This window comes from Gordionus sp. m RMFG-2023, chromosome 1, assembly GCF_954871325.1.
Source record: "Gordionus sp. m RMFG-2023 chromosome 1, tfGorSpeb1-WG-v2, whole genome shotgun sequence".
NCBI lineage: Eukaryota > Metazoa > Nematomorpha > Gordioida > Chordodea > Parachordodidae > Gordionus > Gordionus sp. m RMFG-2023.
In genome coordinates this window covers 12,003,618-12,024,255 of record NC_088775.1, presented here as the reverse complement: position 1 = coordinate 12,024,255, position 20,638 = coordinate 12,003,618, and the positions used below count along the sequence as shown (strand labels likewise).

Below are 20,638 nucleotides of genomic sequence, written 5' to 3'. Positions count from 1 at the left end.
AAACATCTATAAATAATGAAATAGATACGTTTAAATAACATACTGTAGAGGAATTAGCTTACTATACAGGCTATATATTAGGGATATTATATATATATTATTATATATGTATTTCAATGTTAAAGTTCGGCCAATTCAATAATGAATTAAATTATTCTTATTCGATTCTTTTAAACGGATCGAATATTTACTATTCGTACCAATTTATTAAAACTATTAAATTATGAGCTATGTTTGCTTTATATAAAAAAAAATTTCATGAGGTAATTACAGTATATAACCTGCTTTAAGTTTCTCAAATTATTACAAATTTAAAATTTACTAAAACTTATTTAAATAAAAATGAAGAACGTTTAACAAGTGGATTATAACCGTATGTTAGAAATATATATAATGATTGACGCGTTTATGGTGCTGGCGTGAACCTCATATAATGTTTTTTTGAAGGCAACTCGACAGTTTCATATCCCTTGGTAAATATTTTATCAGCGTCCTGGGTTGAAATATTAGGTAGCACCATGCATTCGGTTCCTGGCTGTTTTTATATAAATTTTTTAAAAAAATCAAAAAAAAATAAACAATTCTAAAGAGCTAAGAATACAATTAATGTTGTTAAACGGCTCGATTCAATCTATTTCAAATTAAGAATTTAGCTAAAATAATATTATGCAAGTCTCGAGATTTGGTTAATAGATGTCTAAACCTATCTGCCATCTAGGAAGGCGTGCGTTACTTTCGGCTAAAATATCGGGTTAGTTTTTTCTAAAAATCGAGCCGTTTTAGCTACACTAATTACAATTATGATAGCGTTATTTTTATAAAAAATTTATTTTTTTGAAAAAAAAGTTTAATATTAAATTGGTAATCTTGTTATTTGCTCAAAAAATTTTAATATAAAATTTTATAAAATTTGTGTTAAAGATTAGCAACCTATTTCTTTTAAAAAAATTCAGATCGGGTTGGGTCGGTCCTAATCAGGCGCGTACGCAGGAATTTGGTCTGGGGGGGATAATAAAATTTTTTAAGAAATATTATTGTTTTTTAAAAATATCAAGCATAAATTTATTAGGACTAATAACTATTTCTAATACACAATTTTAAATTAATGTGAATTATAAAAAAATTATATGTAAAGAATCACTTAAATGACCCAAAATAGAAATTTGAATTTTTTGAGCCTTTATACAAAAAGTTTCTTAGGAATAATTGCATTTTGTATGTTATATATTTACAATGTAAAATTCAATCTTCGTTGTGATTGAGCTAATTTTTCAATTATCTCATCCTTGCTTGTCGTCGAATGCCTATGAATATTCACATCCAAACCTTTCAATCTACTTTCAGATGTTGTACTTCTTGGTATGTTTTTCAGAGACTTGCAGGCCAGGCCCCCAAGCCGTACAGTATTTTAATTTTTTTACATATACCCTGGCCGGGCCCGAAATTTTTTTAAAAAAACACCCAAACCGGGCTTGAATTATTTTTAAAAAAACACCCAATCCGGGCTGTATTTTTTAAAACAGCTTATATTTGAAATCGTTATTATTAGCTATAAAAATCATAAATAAATATAATTTATTTTTAAAAAATCAAGGCCGGGCCTGAAAATTTTATTTTAAAAAAAGCCGAGTCGGGCCTAAAATTTTTTTTAAAAAAAGCCGGGCCGGGCCTGAAAATTTTTAAAAAAAACCCAGGCCGTGCCGTAAAAAATCTTTTAAAAAAATCCGGGCCGTGCCCTGCAAATGGTACTTCTGCAGGCCTCTGTTATTCTTCTTAAAAAAGAGAATGTTCTCTCCTTAGTTTACTAATGGGAAGATTTTATAAACCCTTTTAATACATTGGGAATTTAATCTAAAATATGTTTGAAATAATGCAGAGCATCCATAGCTGGGACTATATCAACCATAGTTAATCTTATAAACATAGTTATTCAGCTAGTAAGGCATCATAAGATACTTTAACATCTTCATAATAAAAATCTAACAAATATTTTTTTTTCTATCACCATCTGAAAAAGATTGGGAAGGCTTTTGTGGAAGTAATATTTGCAGATTAGTAAGTGCTGCAGGATGAATTAAAAATTCATTTATTTGGGTTATAAATGTATCTGTATTTAAGATATACTCTTCTATTGATCCTATATTAATGTTTTAACGATGAGCCTGCCTTGTTACAAGTCGAGGGAGACAAATATTAAATAAAATATAAAATATGAAATTCTTCATCAACATTAGCCCTAATTTCCTTGAGTTCTGATAAAATGCTCTCCGCTATTCTCATCTTCTTAATCAAGTCAATGTCATGTTTTTGAAAAGTAATATCCCATGGAGGAGAGACCAACTTTTGGTATGGGACTATTCCTGTATTGACCCCTTGGCCCCATCCAACCACGCCATCAACATCCTTGACCAGAAGGAACAACTTAAAATTTCTAAATACACAGAAATAATAAACGATCATTGCTTCATCCCAATCATATCAACCACTCTTGGCACCTTCGGCAAACTCGCCTTAGCATTTTTCAAAAACTTAGGATCACAAATCAGCAAACTCTCAGAAGAACCACGAGAGGGTTTTTTTCTTCGTCAACGATTATCCATAGCGATTCACAAAGCTAATTATATCAGTTTCAATGGTAGCCTTCTAGCCAAAGAGCTATCATAGACAACGCTTACGTCCCTTTTTCATTTTTGTTTCCCTGCGTCACACCATCTCCGTTCTTTTTTTTAATAGTATTATTATATATTTTTCAAACATTTTTAAATATAAAATTTATTATAATGAAAATTTAAATTATTATACCTTATATTGATAATAAACTATATAAAAAAAAAAAATTAAATCATTTAAATAAAATAAAGTTATAAAGTAAAAAATAATTGTATAATTAAATAATACATTCTAATGAGAAATAAAATTTGGAATAAGCATAGAATCCAATAATTTTCTCCCTTCTGAGGAAATATTTCTTTCAGGCCATTGTGATATTTCAGTAATAGCAAATAATTGGCTCTTCTAACTCCTTAAAAGCTGTTACTGCTTGATGGCAGAGACTCTATCTCGTTGGACAAGATTGCAATTTCTTTTTCCCCGATGGACAAAAAGTTTCATAAATAATTATTATTTGACTATAAATTTGAAAATGGTAGATAAATGTTACGCCACTAAAATTTGAAAATAATAAGTAAATATTACGCCGGAAAACTTAAAATCGAAATTAATTGATAAAATAACTTAGTAGATAAATGTGATAATAAATGTAATTAAATATTTAATATGAGATAGGAATAAATATTAACAAATATAATTAATATAAACAATAATATTTTTGAAAAATATATCCGGCATCTGCATTTTTTGGCTTTTTTTTGGGGGGGGGGGGGGGGGGGGGGGATTTGTCCCCCTGCCCCCCCCCCCGCTGCGTACGCGCCTGGTCCTAATTATTTTTAAAAAAATTCGAGCCGGGCTTAAATTATTAAATATATATATTCTTGTTAAATAAATTGATATATTATAAAATTTTTGCATGAAAACAAGGGCGCCAATATTATCTATTTGTAGAATATTATTTTTAAAATTAAAAATATATTACACTTTACAAATATTAGAAATAAATTCGAACCGAGGTGGACAAATAATTTTTATTTTGATATCGGGCCCGAGCTTTTCAGAATAAATATAAATTTGGTTCGAGATCTGGCCGAGCAAATTTTTTTAAAAAATTTTCGGGCCGGATTGGATTTGAAAAATTAGCCCCGATGCGGATCACCAATTTGTATATCACGGAAAAAAAATATCAGAATCTGAAGCTTAGGTTGCAATTAATTTATCAATCAGAGGTCTGAAATGGGTAGGTTTTAATTCGAACGCCCACTGGCCCATAGTTTAAAAAAATTTACCCACCATGTGACCGCCAGCTTATTTGTCAAAAAATTTGTTTAGCCTGCGCGACCAATGTTTAAAAATTATTTTATTGGTCAGTGTGGCTTTTTATTCTAAAGGATTTTTAATAATAAAATGTTATGCCCCTTTCTTCCAAAAATTATCTCAAATTCACCCGCCCATCATTTTAAAAAAAAATTCAACCCAACCGATCACCCACCAAATGTTTAAAATCTTATAGCCTGGCTGCAGAATGGGCTGGCTAAAATCTGCCCATCGTGGACCTCTAATATGAATATCATAATTTTTTAAAAAATAGTACGTAAATTAAGGTTTTAATTCGACCCATAATATATTAAATCAAATAATTTAACAAAAAATATATATCATACCTTCCAATCAACGGGGGTGGAGACTTTGGCGCGGCTAGTTAATTGAAGTGAATCAATCACTCTTAAAATTTCACTGTTATGATATTAATATTTTATATAGATTGCATGCATCGATAATCACGGTATCAATCTATATCAGCCCGATACATTTAATTTTAACAGATACCCCCAAAATGATAAATAATTTTTATAAATTATAAAATTTAGCCTACATATATGCCTTAATTTTTAAAAAATTCTTATGCCCGATAAGAAAGGAAGGGGTTATTTTTTAAAAAAATTGTTTTCTCTACATAGTTTCCATTTACTTTTAATTAATTATTATAAATAATAAATAAATTTTTTAAAAAATAGCCATTTTCTTTTCTAATCCTCCTTCTCCATTTTACACGGTCCTGGGCATCGCATCAGGTCAAACCTAACCTTTTCATGTCATTGTCTAGCAATGTCTTTGTTCGCGCTCTAAGTCTTGTTTCCCTCCACTTCCAACCAACGGTATCTATTCAGCCAATCATCCTTTGCCTTCCATTCAGCATGTCAAAACCATCTCAGTCTATTTATTCTCAAGATATCCACTTATTGCTTCTTTCCTAATCCTTCCTCTCAGTTCCTGGCTTGTATTTCTTTCTAGTAAAGATGTTCCGCATATCCATCTTAATCATTCTCATCTCCGTTCTCTCTAATTTGGCTTCGTGAGTCGCCTAAATTGCCCATGTCTCGCTGCCGTACATCATATCCCTTTACGACAGTAGGGACAATTGACGGAGTTTCTAGCAACACTTACATACATCACATGCATGTCTCCTCGTCTAAGTTTTCACCTCCAAAAATCATCTTCGTCTTTTCTATATTTTAATCCCATCTCTTCCTCAACTCTTCTACATCAAACTATTTTATCATTCAATTCTGCCTTACTTTTTGCTATCACTACTAAATCGTTGTAATACGATATTTCTCATGGTAGTCCTTTATGAGTTCCTCTAAGCCATGATCTCCTTGCTATATAAATAAGACTCTACACGGAACTCTGATGTAGCCCTACTTTTACCTTGATACTATCACTATTCTTAATATTAATATAATGATTTTATGGCTCAAATTAAAAAAAATATATATACGAGTTATTAATAATATAATTTTGGGGGTTTGGCGATTAGTATCGGTTAACATCAAAGGTATAGACTGATACAAGTACTAAGTACCATGTGTTTTTAAAAACAAAGAGCTCTTTATAATCTATAATAAATGTTTTGACAATTATATTTTCTTTTGACGAGGGCCGAATCCTTGTGGTAAAAATAGCCGGAACTTTGTAAAATTTAAATTAAACATTTTTGGTTTATTTAAGTTTTGAAATAATTTTTTTCATTATTATCCTACTAGTCTAATATATTCTTGTAAAATGAAGAGACTATTGATCTAATGGAGAAGGGAAAAATAATATTTCGAGCTGTAAGTTACTCTGTTCGGCCCTGCAGTGCTTTATTCATACTGTTATATCTCTCATCAAATAATATCCAAACCAAAAACAATTATCACATAATGATTTTTATAAATTGGGTGGTATAAAATTAAAAAATATATTACTCAAAATTTCTTCCAGTCGTTGCCGGGTATAATATTGATAATTTCAACTTTTTGTCAGGCCCTATAATAAAAACCTAACAAATAAATCAAGTAATTATTTTGGTTGCTAAAATAAAACCTACTTATCAAAATATAATTGTCGTCATATAGTAAAATATTGAATTTGGTTAGGTAATATTATGACTTATTTTAGGATAGTATATATATATTATATGTTTTTCTGATATTTGAATAACATTGGTGTTGTTAAATTATTTTTATCTTTTGTCTGTTATAATTTTGTTTAATATATTTTAGTCTATTCATTTTATTCGTTTGAAGTAAATCGAATGATTTTATATTTGAATAATTATAATTTTTATTATTTTATCGAGTATGTAAATTTTTGGTGGACAATTTTTATTATTAAAGAAATGAAGAAATACACTTTATTCTTACCATTTTTTTGTTTTTACTCTTTGAAATTACAATTTATTACTTCATATTTGAATAAAACGTTTAAATTATAATAATTGTTTAAACTAGCTTTTAAAATCTAATTTGGCTAAAATTAATTCATAACAATAATAATTTTTAAAAATTAAATAGTAAAGGTGGGCCAGAACCACCTCTCCGTGGTCAGAGTTTTTTCCATGCTGATCGATGTCATGACCGTGGAGTTGTCTGAACCCGCCCGAGTTGGCCTTCCCTATCCTATATGGTAATTAATAAATTGATTAGATTCAATTACGGCTCTACATGTCAATGCGTGGCCGCTACTATCCTTCTCTTCGGGGTCCAGCATTCCTAATTTAATGGCGATTTCTCGTTTGTGATCATCAATGAGAGGGAAAGGAAAGTCGCCACTCAATTTTCCGAAGCACTTTTTTTGTATAACATTAAATTTAAAATAATTATGTGAATCGTGAAATATAAGTCATTATTATTATGAATTTTATTGCTTATAGGGTGCCAGTGGAAGGGTGGGACGATAATTAATTTTAGAAATTATACAAGGGTTGATTGTGTTCCCAAAACCTACACTAATTCGATAACGTGAACACAGCCTTTATAAGTAATTTCGACACTGTGACATAAAATTAATAAATTAAAAACTTTTTTTTCGAAAAAAATCTCTTGATTTAAATCGAAATATCGATTATTACTTATCTACCCTGATAAAAAATAGAGAGTTAATTGGATTTATAATTGTTTTAATTGCTTTATTAACCATTAAGAAATGTTTTCCTATTCATCCATGTAAAATTGGTTAATGATACCTGAATATCTTTGATCCATCCCATATGGCTTTCGACGCTATCGCAAGATAACCCGATCAATTTAACACCCCTAGTCTCAAACTTTGGCATAAGTTGAGCCACTCTGGCAAGTTCGGTCGTACAGACGGGAGTGTAATCAGCGGGATGTGAAAATAGAATGGCCCAGCTTAAAATATAATTGGAAGAAATTTTGTTATTTAAATTTGCTAAAAATATAACTATTCGTCAGTCTAAGTAATAACGCTTTTTAATTTAAAAAATCAAAACCTCAGATTTTTTGAAATAACATTTCTCTGATTCAGATTTTGAAAATAAAAAATTTTCGGTTCGGATTGGTAAAGCAAATTTTTTTAATTTTCTTGGATTGGGTCAGCCGATGCAGGATTCTAAAAACCGATTATCCAAAAGATGCACTCAATAATCCCATAAAAATTCACTGAATTCTTCAAATCAACCCATTTTCGATTCGACTTTATTAACTTAAAATAAGAGTCAAGAGTTTCAACGACATAGTTATATTTTCTTCCCAAATGGTGGGCTTATGTAGTATTCACATCTTGTAAAATATGCAAAAAAAACGTTAAGGTCATGATATTTCCAACCGAAAAAAAAACAGTAAAACGTTTAGGATGATACAATTTTTTTATATATTTAATATTTATCATGAAAGCAAAAAATTATACTGCGGCAAATCAACAACATTTCGTATTGTAATTTTAATCAGAAGCCCAGTAAAAATCAATATCTTAGGCCCTGCCCGGGTTTGAAATTTTTTTATTTTAAATTCTGGATTTTAAATATTTGGTCGGGAATATTTTTGGCGCTCCATTATAAGATTTTCCAATATCTCACTGATGGCTTAGATAGAATTTTTTATGATATCTGCTCAAAATTAAAATTAAATCATATTTTACATAACTAATGCTGACATGAACATTGAATTTATGTCGCATAAATTTCTCATTTGTGAGTTTTAAAAATAAAAAATAATAATTAAACATCTAATATAGTGTGCACAAATTTATTACTACAAAAAAGGAAAGCGTTAACGTTACTCGTTACCTTTTCAAAAAAAACACGCGTAACCGACTATTCAAAAAGTAATGGGTTACTCGTTACTTAAAAAAATTAAATATTATATTCAAAAAAAAATTTATTTTTTTCCGACAATATAAGATAACATCTTTTTGTAACAATTTTTTATTTATTTTTAGACACAATTGATCTAAAATTTTGATCAGACAAACAAGAGGGCTCAGTGCTCAACACAGCTTTTGCCTTGCTCACACGTTCAATTGGCGCAGAGGATGGGAGAGTTGTATTATATTTAATAAAGATTTTAATTCGGGGAATTTATTAAAAATATTTAAGGAATTATCTTTATTTTGAAAAAACCTAATATATCATCTTCGCAAGAATCCTCATTCATTTACTCATCAAAAAAAATTTATCATCAGAAAATATTGTATATGTGTTGGATAAAAGAATCAATCCTGCTTTCTTTATCAAGATCTTTTCTCTAACTTAATTTTTTATTCTTTAAATTTATTAACAATTTGAAGTTAAACCAATAGCAATACTAAAACAAGAAATAGAAGATATTGTTAAAAAAACAATATAATATTTTGAACCAATATCAATATTTTGTTAATCTTTGTTGGTTCCCAGCCCTATACTATAGTATAATTTAATTGCTTATATTTTAATTTAATGATTAAGCTATTCAACATATTATGGAAGAATACTATTCTATTTTAAAATGATATAATAATTCATCTTTTTACCTTTAAATGCTATTTTAAGTTTTTACTGCTGGACATTTAAGTTATAATATTTGCGTTGGGAGATAATTTACAAAATTTAGACTTGGTACTCTTAATTTTCTTTATTGGTGTAAAATATGTTTAAAATTGTGGCCAGGGAAGGGTTAAATCATCTTCATCTGAAGAAATAAGTACTATGGACATAATATTCTTAAAATAAATTATAAAATTTTGAAGCGACGATATTAATAAAAAGACTACCTCAATTTAAACAAGGTATGCGTTTTTTTAATAATTAAAAAATTATGGCATAATGTAAACGCTCAATTCGTGTGCACTATAAAAGATAATTTATGTGACTCATATCATTCAATCATCGGTTTCGTCACTAAATCAGAGATCAACGTGGCACGGCCCCAATTATTCTTTTTGATTAAAAAAAAATAGAATTATGAAAATTTTATTTAAAAAAATAAAACTCAAATCAAGTCTTAATTAAAATTAAATTAATAAAATTAAAATCTCATTAATAAATACCAAATAGTATGTACTAATAATTACCTTAGCAATATTCGGAGATAAGGCTCATGTACGAAACCAGAAATATCAATAACTTATGAATTTTTTTTATAGAACGAAGGTTAACTCTTAACTCTTTCTATAGTGTTGTAACTATTGTTTTAAGTAGTTTGGTGCAAGTAACTAGCAAAAAAGTAACTAACTAGTTATATTTTCAGAATGTAACTACAAAAGTAACTAGTTACTTTTCAATAATAGGTTAAATATTTATATATCATTTATTATCCTATAATTTCACAAATTCAAAATCACTGATTATCAAATATAATGTCACATTTACATAAGACGCTCCTATATAATGTTTAAGTATATGGAAGCTTATTTTTGGAGAAAAGGCAAATTTTATCGGTATACATATCATATAATATTATTTATTTTTTAATTTGTATTTTAATTTTCTTTTATCAAAATTTATAAAAATTTTATAGAATAAATAAATAATATTAAAATTCATGGGTTATAAAAATTACTTATAAAATAATTAGTTAAATTTGAAATTTAAATGTAACTATACTAGGGATTTAATAAGTTACTTTTCAAAAGTAACTTTTAACAACAGTGTGTTTTGCTTAACTTAATATTTTAGAGTTTTAGTAAGATAAACTACCAATAAGAATTCGGATAACTCACATGATTATAACCTTAATTCCCTAGTTACAAACTCTATTATCGATTTATCGACTATTAAATTACCTTTAAATTAGTAAGAACCTCATGTTAATGGAAAAATGCGTTATACATAATTAAAAGCAATTATTTTAATTAATTTTTTTTTATAAAGTAATAAGAAATTTGATAATATTTATTTTGTTTATTTTAGATTCATTTATTTAACTAATTTTTATTATCATTTTAATAATAAATTTTAAGATTTAATTTTATTGAATGTTTTAGTTTGCCACAAAAATATTTAATTATAAAAACCAATTTAGAAGTCAGTGAAGCCTGAACGAAAACGACAAAAGCCGCCTAAATAATCTGAAATGTATGGATTCCCTTATATTTTGGTTTCCTCTATTTTTCGCGAATTTATACTTTTTATTTTTTTGCTCTCAAGCTTAAAAAGTTAACGAAGTCAATTGATCAGTCATCTGTTTTCATAAATCAAATTTCATGGATTATTTTTTTAATTAAGAATTTATGTTTTTTTTATAATTCGTTGCCATCAAAGTATCAGTTTTGATTTGACATAATTAATAATACCATCACAATTTAAAATAAGTGGTAAAAAAATTTTCTTAATATTTATATGCATAAATTAGTGGATATCTGTTCTAAATCTCTAAAACAAAAAATAATGGATTGTAAATATAATGTATTCTGGAAAATCAAGATGTTAGGGCATATAATTAAAAAACGTATTACAATTTTTCTTTAAAAAAATCCTTGAAAACCTGGAAGATTCCTTAAAAATTCACAATTTGAAGAATATACAATAAATATCCTTATATTATGTAGCCATAAATTATATAAACTCGTAATACTCTTCTTTACTTCTTTTATCAATATCATGATATTGCATCCATAAAGGTCCTGTATAAGCTTTCCCGCTAAGATTAGGCAAAAAAAATAATAATAAGCCAAATCTTTTTATCTACTATATTTTTAGGGTAAGCGGAGGATAATTTCCCGAAAAAAGCAACCCTTATAGGAAGAGGAGAGGGTTATTTTTGAATTTTTTTATCTTCTATGAATTCATTTCTAATCAAAGCAAAAAAAAAATTTTTTTAAGCATTAATCGACACAATATATTAACTTTATTATAACTTTTTATGATTTGCGTATTTTTTTCTTCTCTTCTTTATGATAATGAAAAAATTTACATATTACTTTTATGATTTTTTTTATAAAAATTTGTAATTGTTTCACACACTAATATTTCCTAAGGGTTAAAACTTTATGATATGTATTATAAAAAAAATATTTGATAATAAACTGAATACGAAATATGTGCTGTATTTTGTATTCTTCGCTGCGAATAAATCTGATATCAGGGTTATATAAGTGAATAAAAATGATCCTTTCTCGCGCGTTCGGATGGACTTTTCTTATTCACTAAATAGCTTTAAAAACATATGAAATGAATATTAAAAGATATGAGATCGAAAACGCGAAAAATTGGGAATATTTTTTTTATATATATATTCCAGAAAATCTTAATAGGGTAGATACTAAAAAAAGGTAATACCTTTATTTCAATCAAGTTTTTTTTAAAAAATGGTAAAAATGGGAGATTTTTTTTAATATTCCCAATTTAGAAATTTATTGGGAATATCGTCACTTTTTGTCAAAAATGACTTATTTTCCATAAATCAATTTTTTTTTATAAAATAAATTAATTCAAGCCAATATTAAGAAAAATATAAACTTAATTTTTAAAATTGCTCTTCCGTAAAATTATAAAATCTAATTCTCAAGCGACATCTTAAAAAATCTCCCTTAGCGATTTTTTACCAAAGTATCTACCAATATTATTCTCAATATTTATTTCGACATTTTCTATAATATAATATAAAATATTCCTAGTTTTTATTCGCTATTTTCTACCAAAACACAAGAATGGGTGCAAAAAAATTATTATGAAGGAACTGATTTTTTAATATGCAATTCGATCGGTATTATAATTACTTTATACCCTAATCACTCTATATTCAACCGATAAGTAACGCCTTTAATGGATAATTTCATTTATTTTATATTCATTGTTATATTTGAAATGTAAAATGGCAATTCATTTTTATTTTAGGATGAACTATGTAATTCACACATATGATAGTGGAAAACATGATAAGTTGAAGGTAAATTGATTCTATAAAAATTGTGAACAAACTGATCCTGCTACCCTCCATCATTCATGTAAAAACTTGGTCTATAATTTGCCACTCTTAATTTTTATTTTTCATTGCTTAGCTTAAATCTGGCAATTTTGCAATCAGTTTTAAACCAGAACTTTTAAAATTATAGAAAAAAAACCTTTTTAAATTTGCAGAAACCGATTTTATCAAAAGTGCAAGAAATTTATATATATATATCATTTAAAATATCATTTCATTTTAGAGGATTTATTTATTGCTTAAATTTTTTAAAATTGTTTTTTTTTAAACAGTTTTGAACTAAAATCCTTGTAAATATATCAAATTTAAGAAACTGGAAGCAGAATCCAAAATTTGATATTCAACCATTATAAGTGAAGGAGCCAGTGGCGTAGACAAGGGGGGGGGGGGGGGGTTTGGGGTCGAAACCCCCCCATGGAAAAAATAATTTTTTTTTTTAATTTTTTTTTTTTATAAAATAAAAAATTATTATTTTTTTATTGCGAATTATTATATTTAAAAAACGGTTTCAATTTAGAGAAATAAGATAATATATTATATATAATACAATATGAATATCACAATGAAATATATTTATAAAAAAAAGAGTTTTAATTTTAAATGATCACATCGTTTAAAAATATATATAAATTATATGAACTAAAATATTAAATAACAATAAAAGAATAAAGATATATTGTATGTAAATAATTTCTGGCATAGTTAAATTTATTAAATAACAATAAAGATATTTTGTAAATATTTTCTGGCTTGGCATAGTTAAATTAGATATTTATAAATTTAATTATTAAATATATAGTTATCATCAAATTCAGGCAATGTGAACTGCAGTGAACATAAAGAGCTGTGCTATAAAGCTCTCTAATTCTTGACTGGACCCCTTTGACATGGCCACTCATCGAGGGAGCTCCATCGTACCCTTGGCCTCTCAGTAGATTTAAATTTAAATCCAGGTTTTGAAGTGATTGATTAGCAATCGTTTCTGACTTAGTGTCAGGTAATTCAATAAATTGAACAAATAGTTCCTTCATTTTATAATTACCTGATTCCATATCAATAAACCTTATTGCTATGGATAGTTGTTCAATATTACCAATATCGGAAGTTTCATCCGCCAAAACACTAAAAAATGGTGATGATTTGACTTTTGAAGAAACTTCCTTTAATATAAACTGATTGCATATTGATATTATTTCATTTTGAATAGTGGGACTTAGGTAAGTAGCATTTTTAGAGGAGCTTTCAAAAAGCTTTAGGTAGTTGTCATTATTATTACATAAAAATTTCAATAATTCCTTGAAATTTCCTTCATTGTGAGAAGGGGATGTAAGTGTTAGGGGGCCAGGAGATATCCTATGAGCTCTTAACGCCAAGCCCTGCCTCCCTAACCAAATGATAGCATCAATAATGATAATTATTCTTAATCGATTTTTTGTAACAATATCAAATTTTTTTTTATTCAATACATTGGATATTGATATCTTTTGATTCATTGAGATTTCTTTTAAAGAATCCATTATCTCACAGGAATTAAGATGATATTTATTTTTTTGATGATAATTAAAATTTTCGAGTGCATCTTTCCATCTTGTGTACACCTGACTTACCAATGTTTTGAGTTTTTGTAACCCATTTCCAGCATATCTTGGGGAAAATATGACGCAAACTTTACAAAATGCGCCCTTTTCATCGGCTGAGTAAGCAAACCACTTATATTTGTTAAGCCAGGATGCTTGAAAGGTTAAATTTCTTTTGCCCAAGGGCAATGGAAATTTATAACATTTGTCAGGTATTATAAGTCAAACAGAGTTGAGCAGTATTGAAAACTTGTATCTACAATACAAACAGAGTTGGGCAGGCCCTCCAGAAAAATAATCTAGATACAGATTTGTTGTGAAAAAATGAATCTTAGATACAGATGATTTACCATTACCAATTAAACTAGAATAGTTTATAAAATACAGTTTTTATTATTTATTTGTGAAGAACATAATTATTTTCTTAAAATCTTTTGTATATACAATCTTGGGCAGCTTATAATATTTAGGAACTTATTTTCATAATTTAAATATTACTACCTTCTTCACTTCCATGAGTGTAAATCATCCTACAAATATAAAAATATTAATTAAAATTGGTAATGATATTCTATAGTAATTTCCTTATACTTGTATCTGTCTTTAAATTTTTATTAAGAAACTTTGATATCTATCTGAGATACATTTTTTATAATCCAGATTTTTTTCTTGTGCTGCTCAGCTCTTAACATTGAAATTCATATTGAAATATATCATTTAAAATCTAAAAAAAAATATAGAAACACCACACCGTTCTCAAAAAGATGTTTCACTTTACTTAAATTTTCATTTTAAAAATGATAATGAAAAATTGTTAGCTGTTGAAAATATTTGGATACCTGACAAATGTTATAAATTTCCATTGCCCTTGGGCAAAAGAAATTTAACCTTTCAAGCATCCTGGTTTAACAAATATAAGTGGCTTGCTTACTCAGCCGATGAAAAGGGCGCATTTTGTAAAGTTTGCGCCATATTTTCCCCAAGATATGCTGGAAATGGGTTACAAAAACTCAAAACATTGGTAAGTCAGGTGTACACAAGATGGAAAGATGCGCTCGAAAATTTTAATTATCATCAAAAAAATAAATATCAACTTAATTCCTGTGAGATAATGGATTCTTTAAAAGAAATCTCAATGAATCAAAAGATATCAATATCCAATGTATTGAATAAAAAAAATTTTGATATTGTTACAAAAAATCGATCAAGAATAATTATAATTATTGATGCTATCATTTGGTTAGGGAGACAGGGCTTGGCGTTAAGAGCTCATAGGATATCTCCTGGCCCCCTAACACTTACATCCCCTTCTCACAATGAAGGAGATTTCAAGGAATTATTGAAATTTTTATGTAATAATAATGACAACTACCTAAAGCTTTTTGAAAGCTCCTCTAAAAATGCTACTTACCTAAGTCCCACTATTCAAAATGAAATAATATCAATATGCAATCAGTTTATATTAAAGGAAGTTTCTTCAAAAGTCAAATCATCACCATTTTTTAGTGTTTTGGCGGATGAAACTTCCGATATTTGTAATATTGAACAACTATCCATAGCAATAAGGTTTATTGATATGGAATCAGGTAATTATAAAATGAAGGAACTATTTGTTCAATTTATTGAATTACCTGACACTAAGTCAGAAACGATTGCTAATCAAATTATTAAATCACTTCAAAACCTGGATTTAAATTTAAATCTACTGAGAGGCCAAGGGTACGATGGAGCTCCCTCGATGAGTGGCCATGTTAAAGGGGTCCAGTCAAGAATTAGAGAGCTTTATAGCACAGCTCTTTATGTTCACTGCAGTTCACATTGCCTGAATTTGATGATAACTGAGGCATGTGAAATTAGAGACATCCGGAACAGTTTACGTAAAAAGATTTTGATTTAATTGAAATTTATTAGATTTTATTATGTATTATAGATATCTTTATATAATTTTTATATATTTTTCAAAATTTAGAAACAATATCGTCGGTTTGTGACTTCTTTACCCCACCTAAGAAGAGGGAGACTTTTACCCAAACGTTCGATGAAATTGATTCAAAAAAAAATTAAAAAGATTTTGTCCCACAAGATTCATTGAAAGACAACAATCGGTGAAGGTTTTCATCGAGTTATATGAGGTTATTTTTGCGGCACTAGAATCATACATATTAGGCAAAGAAAAAGATTCCGCAGATGCGGAAAATCTTTGCCTCAATTTTTAATTTCATTTCAATGTGTTTATTTTTTATTTAATTATACATATGAATTTAGCAAAATGTTATAAAAAATTGATTTGGATTTAAGGGAGGTTATGAATAGGGCAAAGGATATTGTTGAAATATTAACAAATATCAGAGATAATGTGGATGAAAAATTTCACGAAATATATGAGAAAGTAAAGGAGATCGCTACTATGTTTGGGATTGAAATTTTTAAACCTAGAGTAGTTTCTAGACAATCCAATCGCTCAAATATTGATGCATCTACGATTGAGGATTTTTATAAAATTAACATTTTTATTCCACTTATTGATACATTTTTATTTCAATTAAAGAAAAGATTTATAAGTCACAATTTTATTTTAAAAAGCTTTTATTTTCTTTTGCCGGTTGAGTCTGAATTGTTGATTACACTTGAAACGCGAGAGGATATTAAGAACATCTCAGAGTTTTATTCTGATGATTTATTAGGGTCGTATGATAAGTTACTTTGTGATGTCGAATTTTGGTATAAAAATCTTGGCAGAATAGAGTACTCTTTGAGACCAAAAAATGCTTTGCAGGCCCTTTCCATGTGTAATTGCACTTTAGATTCCCTGCCCAATATCAAAACATTGTTTTTTATTTTAGCTACTTTACCGATTAGTACCTGCACTAATGAAAGGTCTTTTTCAACTTTGAAAAGGTTAAAAACCTATTTAAGAAATAGCACCGGTGAAAACCGTTTAAATGGATTAGCCCTATTAAATATTTATAAGGAGATTATTCTAGATAAAAATTTGATTCTAGATGAATTAGCCAAATCTCAGAGAAAAGTAGACCTCTCTTTATAAATTCAAATCATATAATTGTAATATTTTCTTAGTCATAAAATTTTTATATGTAAAACTTAATTATAATGAATTTTTAGTCATGATATTTTTATACTATATTTAATAATAGTATTGCACCTACAATAAGAATTATTTATATAATATACTCATTTGTATTAAATATAACTGTTAAATTATATTTTTTTAAATTGCATACAAGAATTGCTTATATTTTATTGTAATTTTATTTTTTTAAAATATAGATATTTACAATCAATTTTTAAAATAGTAATCTGTATAAAATTTCTAATTTTGAAATTTATTTTTTATATAAAATAAACACATAGTTAAATAAAGGGTTTATACTAAATAAAATTGTTAAATTGTATTTTTTTAGCAAGAATTACATATTTTATTGCAATTTTATTTTTTTAAAATATAGTTATTTACATTCAATTTTTAATATAATAATCTGTATAAAATTTATATATTTTGAAATTTATTTTTTTATATATTATTAAAATAAATACATAGTTAAATAAATAAAGTTAATAATAAATAAAATCTCTGCAAAATATTGTTATATGCAAAAATTTAATTAAAATAATTATTTTTAACATAGAATAAGATATATTGAGTTGATCATAAAATTGGAAGGTTTGGGGGGAGGCAAATTTTTTTACATCGAATAGATTGAATTAATATACAATTTACTAAACATTAGTAACATTTTCAAAATAATGCTTTCAGTCACTTATTAATTATAAATTTGGCAAAAATTTTAATTCTAATATTTTTTAATATTTATGCTGGCCTGGGTATAATACACAAAATATTGGCAAATTTTGATAAGGGGGTTTGGGGGCAAAGTCCCCAAAAAAAATTTCAAACCCCCCCCCCCCCATGGATCAATCCTGGCTACGCCACTGGAAGGAGCTAAAAGCATAAATGTGGAATTTATTTCTTTATAATATCAAATTTTCAAATTTTTTATTTAATAGGGAAAGAAAAGAGATTGATCTATGTTAAATTAGAAGTAGTTAATGTTAGATAATTTGGGATACTAAGAAAGAAAGAAATTAAAAATAGTACATCAAACAAGTTTAAAATGAAATATTTAAAATTTAAATATAATATTCTCTTATTGTATTAGTGATGCAAAATTGCTCTATTTAAGCCAATTTTAAAGAATGGTTAACTCATATTACAGAAGTCTGAAGATTTTGCTCATAGGTTTGGATATATATTAGTGAAATAGATTTTTAAAAATTCGCTCAAATGAAGTAATTTTGCAATACTAGACAATGTATTAAAAGGATTATCTATAATATTGTTATAGGTGTAAGATAATTATTTCAAAATTTTATAATTTTTTACAGTAAAATTCATAGTTTTTATCTAAAGATTTTTAACAGTGCATCATAATTATATTTTGATCTGGCAATCCTATTCCATATAATATTGGAATGAGTATATTATTATCAAAATATAAATTCTATCATAAAATAAATCAAGAATATAAAACTAAGTTGTTTATAATCATAAACAAAATGTAAACCAGAAGGTCCAGAACCTGGTGAAAAAATGGGTCAATTTAAGAATTCAAGTCAGACTTAAAAATTTTATATATAAAAAAATATATATTTTCTAAAAATTTTTCTTTAAAATAAATACAGGCAAATAACGAAAAAATTTTCAAGCCAAGCTAGAAAATTGAATTTTTTAAAAAAATCCAGGTCAGGCTTAAAATCAAGACCTCTGAAGGTCTCTGATGTAAATATTATAACATTTTATATATGGGAAAGCATACCTATTACCAATCCAATCGTGAAATTTAAACTTTCCTTCAGTAGTATTAAGATCAAGATTTGGCACAATATCACCCAAGAGAAGCATTTTAAAAAATTTTTACAACACTGATTGAATAGAGAGATAAATTGAAAGAGAAATGTTAGGTTAACATCAAACATTAATCTATGTTGAGTAAGTAAAAAGGCTATTTTGGAACTTTTCCATCAAATATGATTTAGAATATTAATACGTAAAATGATATTTATAGTAGCCCATATTTGGATTTTAGTATTTTTCTTTGTTAAAGAACATAAAGTTATTTACTAAATTACGCTCTAGCTCTAATTTATAAAAAAAAAGTATATATATAAACGCTATTCAAATTAATTATTTTTTAAAATATTTTATTATTATTCTATGTCTAAAAGAACTAAAAAAATATCAGTATATATATATAAAAGTTAATTGAAAAATATTAAACAATCAACTTAAATAATATAAGATATTCAAATGATATAACGTTAATATATTTTAAAAATAAATAATATTCAAATAAGACTAATCAACATTCCCCCTCTTCTACAAAGAACAAAGCTTCTTCTCAGCAGTCCTTGAGAGCTTGTTGTCCTAGAAGTTTTTTCCATTTCGATTGTACTCGGTTTCTTTTTGGTTAGCGCATAAGTCTCAAATGTTCTCGTAGGCTTGATTCTATCACGTAGGTTTGATAAAATTGTTTATTAGAGTTGCGTGAGTTTGTACGTTTTTTGTAGGCTTGAATCAATCGCGTAGGTCTGATAAAATCGTTGAACGTTATCGTTGGCTTGATATCCTTATCGTATGTTGTTCACATTTCTCAAAATTGTTATTATCATGTTTCATAATTAATCCTGTCGAATATTGGAATTTGGAATAAATCGGAATATGTAATTTGGAATAGTTGATCAAATATATCAATAATATGCACGAATAAAATTTTGAATTTCGGAACAATAAAATATGTAATAAGGAATGATAATTTATGGTATAAGGAATAAAATTTTAATCCAGAATAAGGAATGATAAATCATAATGATTATTATATTATTTTTTAGGTGTTAAGTTAATCATAGCGTTTTATACTTTTAGCGTTTTATGCGTTTTATATTTTTAGCGTTTTATATTTTTTTGCGTTTTACATTTTTTGCGTTTTACATTTTTTAGCGTTTCATATTTTATAAGCGTTTAATTTTTAAATTTTAAGCACGTAATCTTTTAAGTAATCAGGTTTATTTTTAATTCTTATTGGTCTAGTAATTGGTATCTTAATCTCATTCTTCGTGTCCACACTTCCCCCCTTAGAGGAATTCTTAGGGTCAATTTCATAATATTTTAAACTGTTGTAACATTCTCTTTTCCTTAACTGATCAAGATGCCTTCTTACTATCCCTTTATCAGTATAAACTTGGAACATGGTGTTACTCTCTTTAAGCTTGATGCTGCCTTTGCACCACGTATCATCACCCTGTTTCTTATACCAAACATAGTCTCCTCTATTAAAAGTTCGATTTCGTGGTAACGATTTGTTGACTTCATCAACTTTATCCTCCAAAGGTTTTAATAAATCCCACTTTATTCTAATGTCGCGGTTAAACATTCTCTTGGACGGTGTAATTCCCGTAGTGTCATTCGGCGTGTTTCTATAGTTGAACAAAAATCTGTCCAGTGCAGTTTCTAAGTCAATCTTTATATTTCTTTTCATGTGAGCTTTAAATGTTCTCACCATGCGTTCGGCTTGTCCATTAGATTGCTGATGGTAGGCCGACGTTAGCACATGTTTTATACCATAATTGCTGCAAAATTTTTCAAAATCTTTGCTCGTGAAATTGGTACCATTATCTGTAACAATGGTTTCAGGTATACCAAATAGTGAAATAATTTTATAAATTTCTTTTAACGTGAATTCAGTCGTA

The 20,638-nt window shown here is 27.3% G+C and overlaps 1 protein-coding gene across 1 annotated transcript; it reads right to left on the bottom strand.

Annotated features, from left to right (window-relative positions):
- Positions 1-223: 223 nt before the first annotated feature.
- LOC135931091 (peroxiredoxin-6-like) lies at positions 224-18,864 on the bottom strand. Its single transcript, XM_065467964.1, has 6 exons — positions 18,709-18,864; positions 7,121-7,286; positions 6,592-6,723; positions 5,862-5,935; positions 4,275-4,347; positions 224-535 (listed from the first exon to the last, which is right to left on the bottom strand). The coding sequence occupies exons 1-6, from the start codon at positions 18,792-18,794 to the stop codon at positions 407-409; spliced, it is 660 nt and encodes a 219-aa protein (XP_065324036.1). The 5' UTR covers positions 18,795-18,864; the 3' UTR covers positions 224-406.
- Between the last annotated feature and the right edge of the window lie 1,774 nt (positions 18,865-20,638).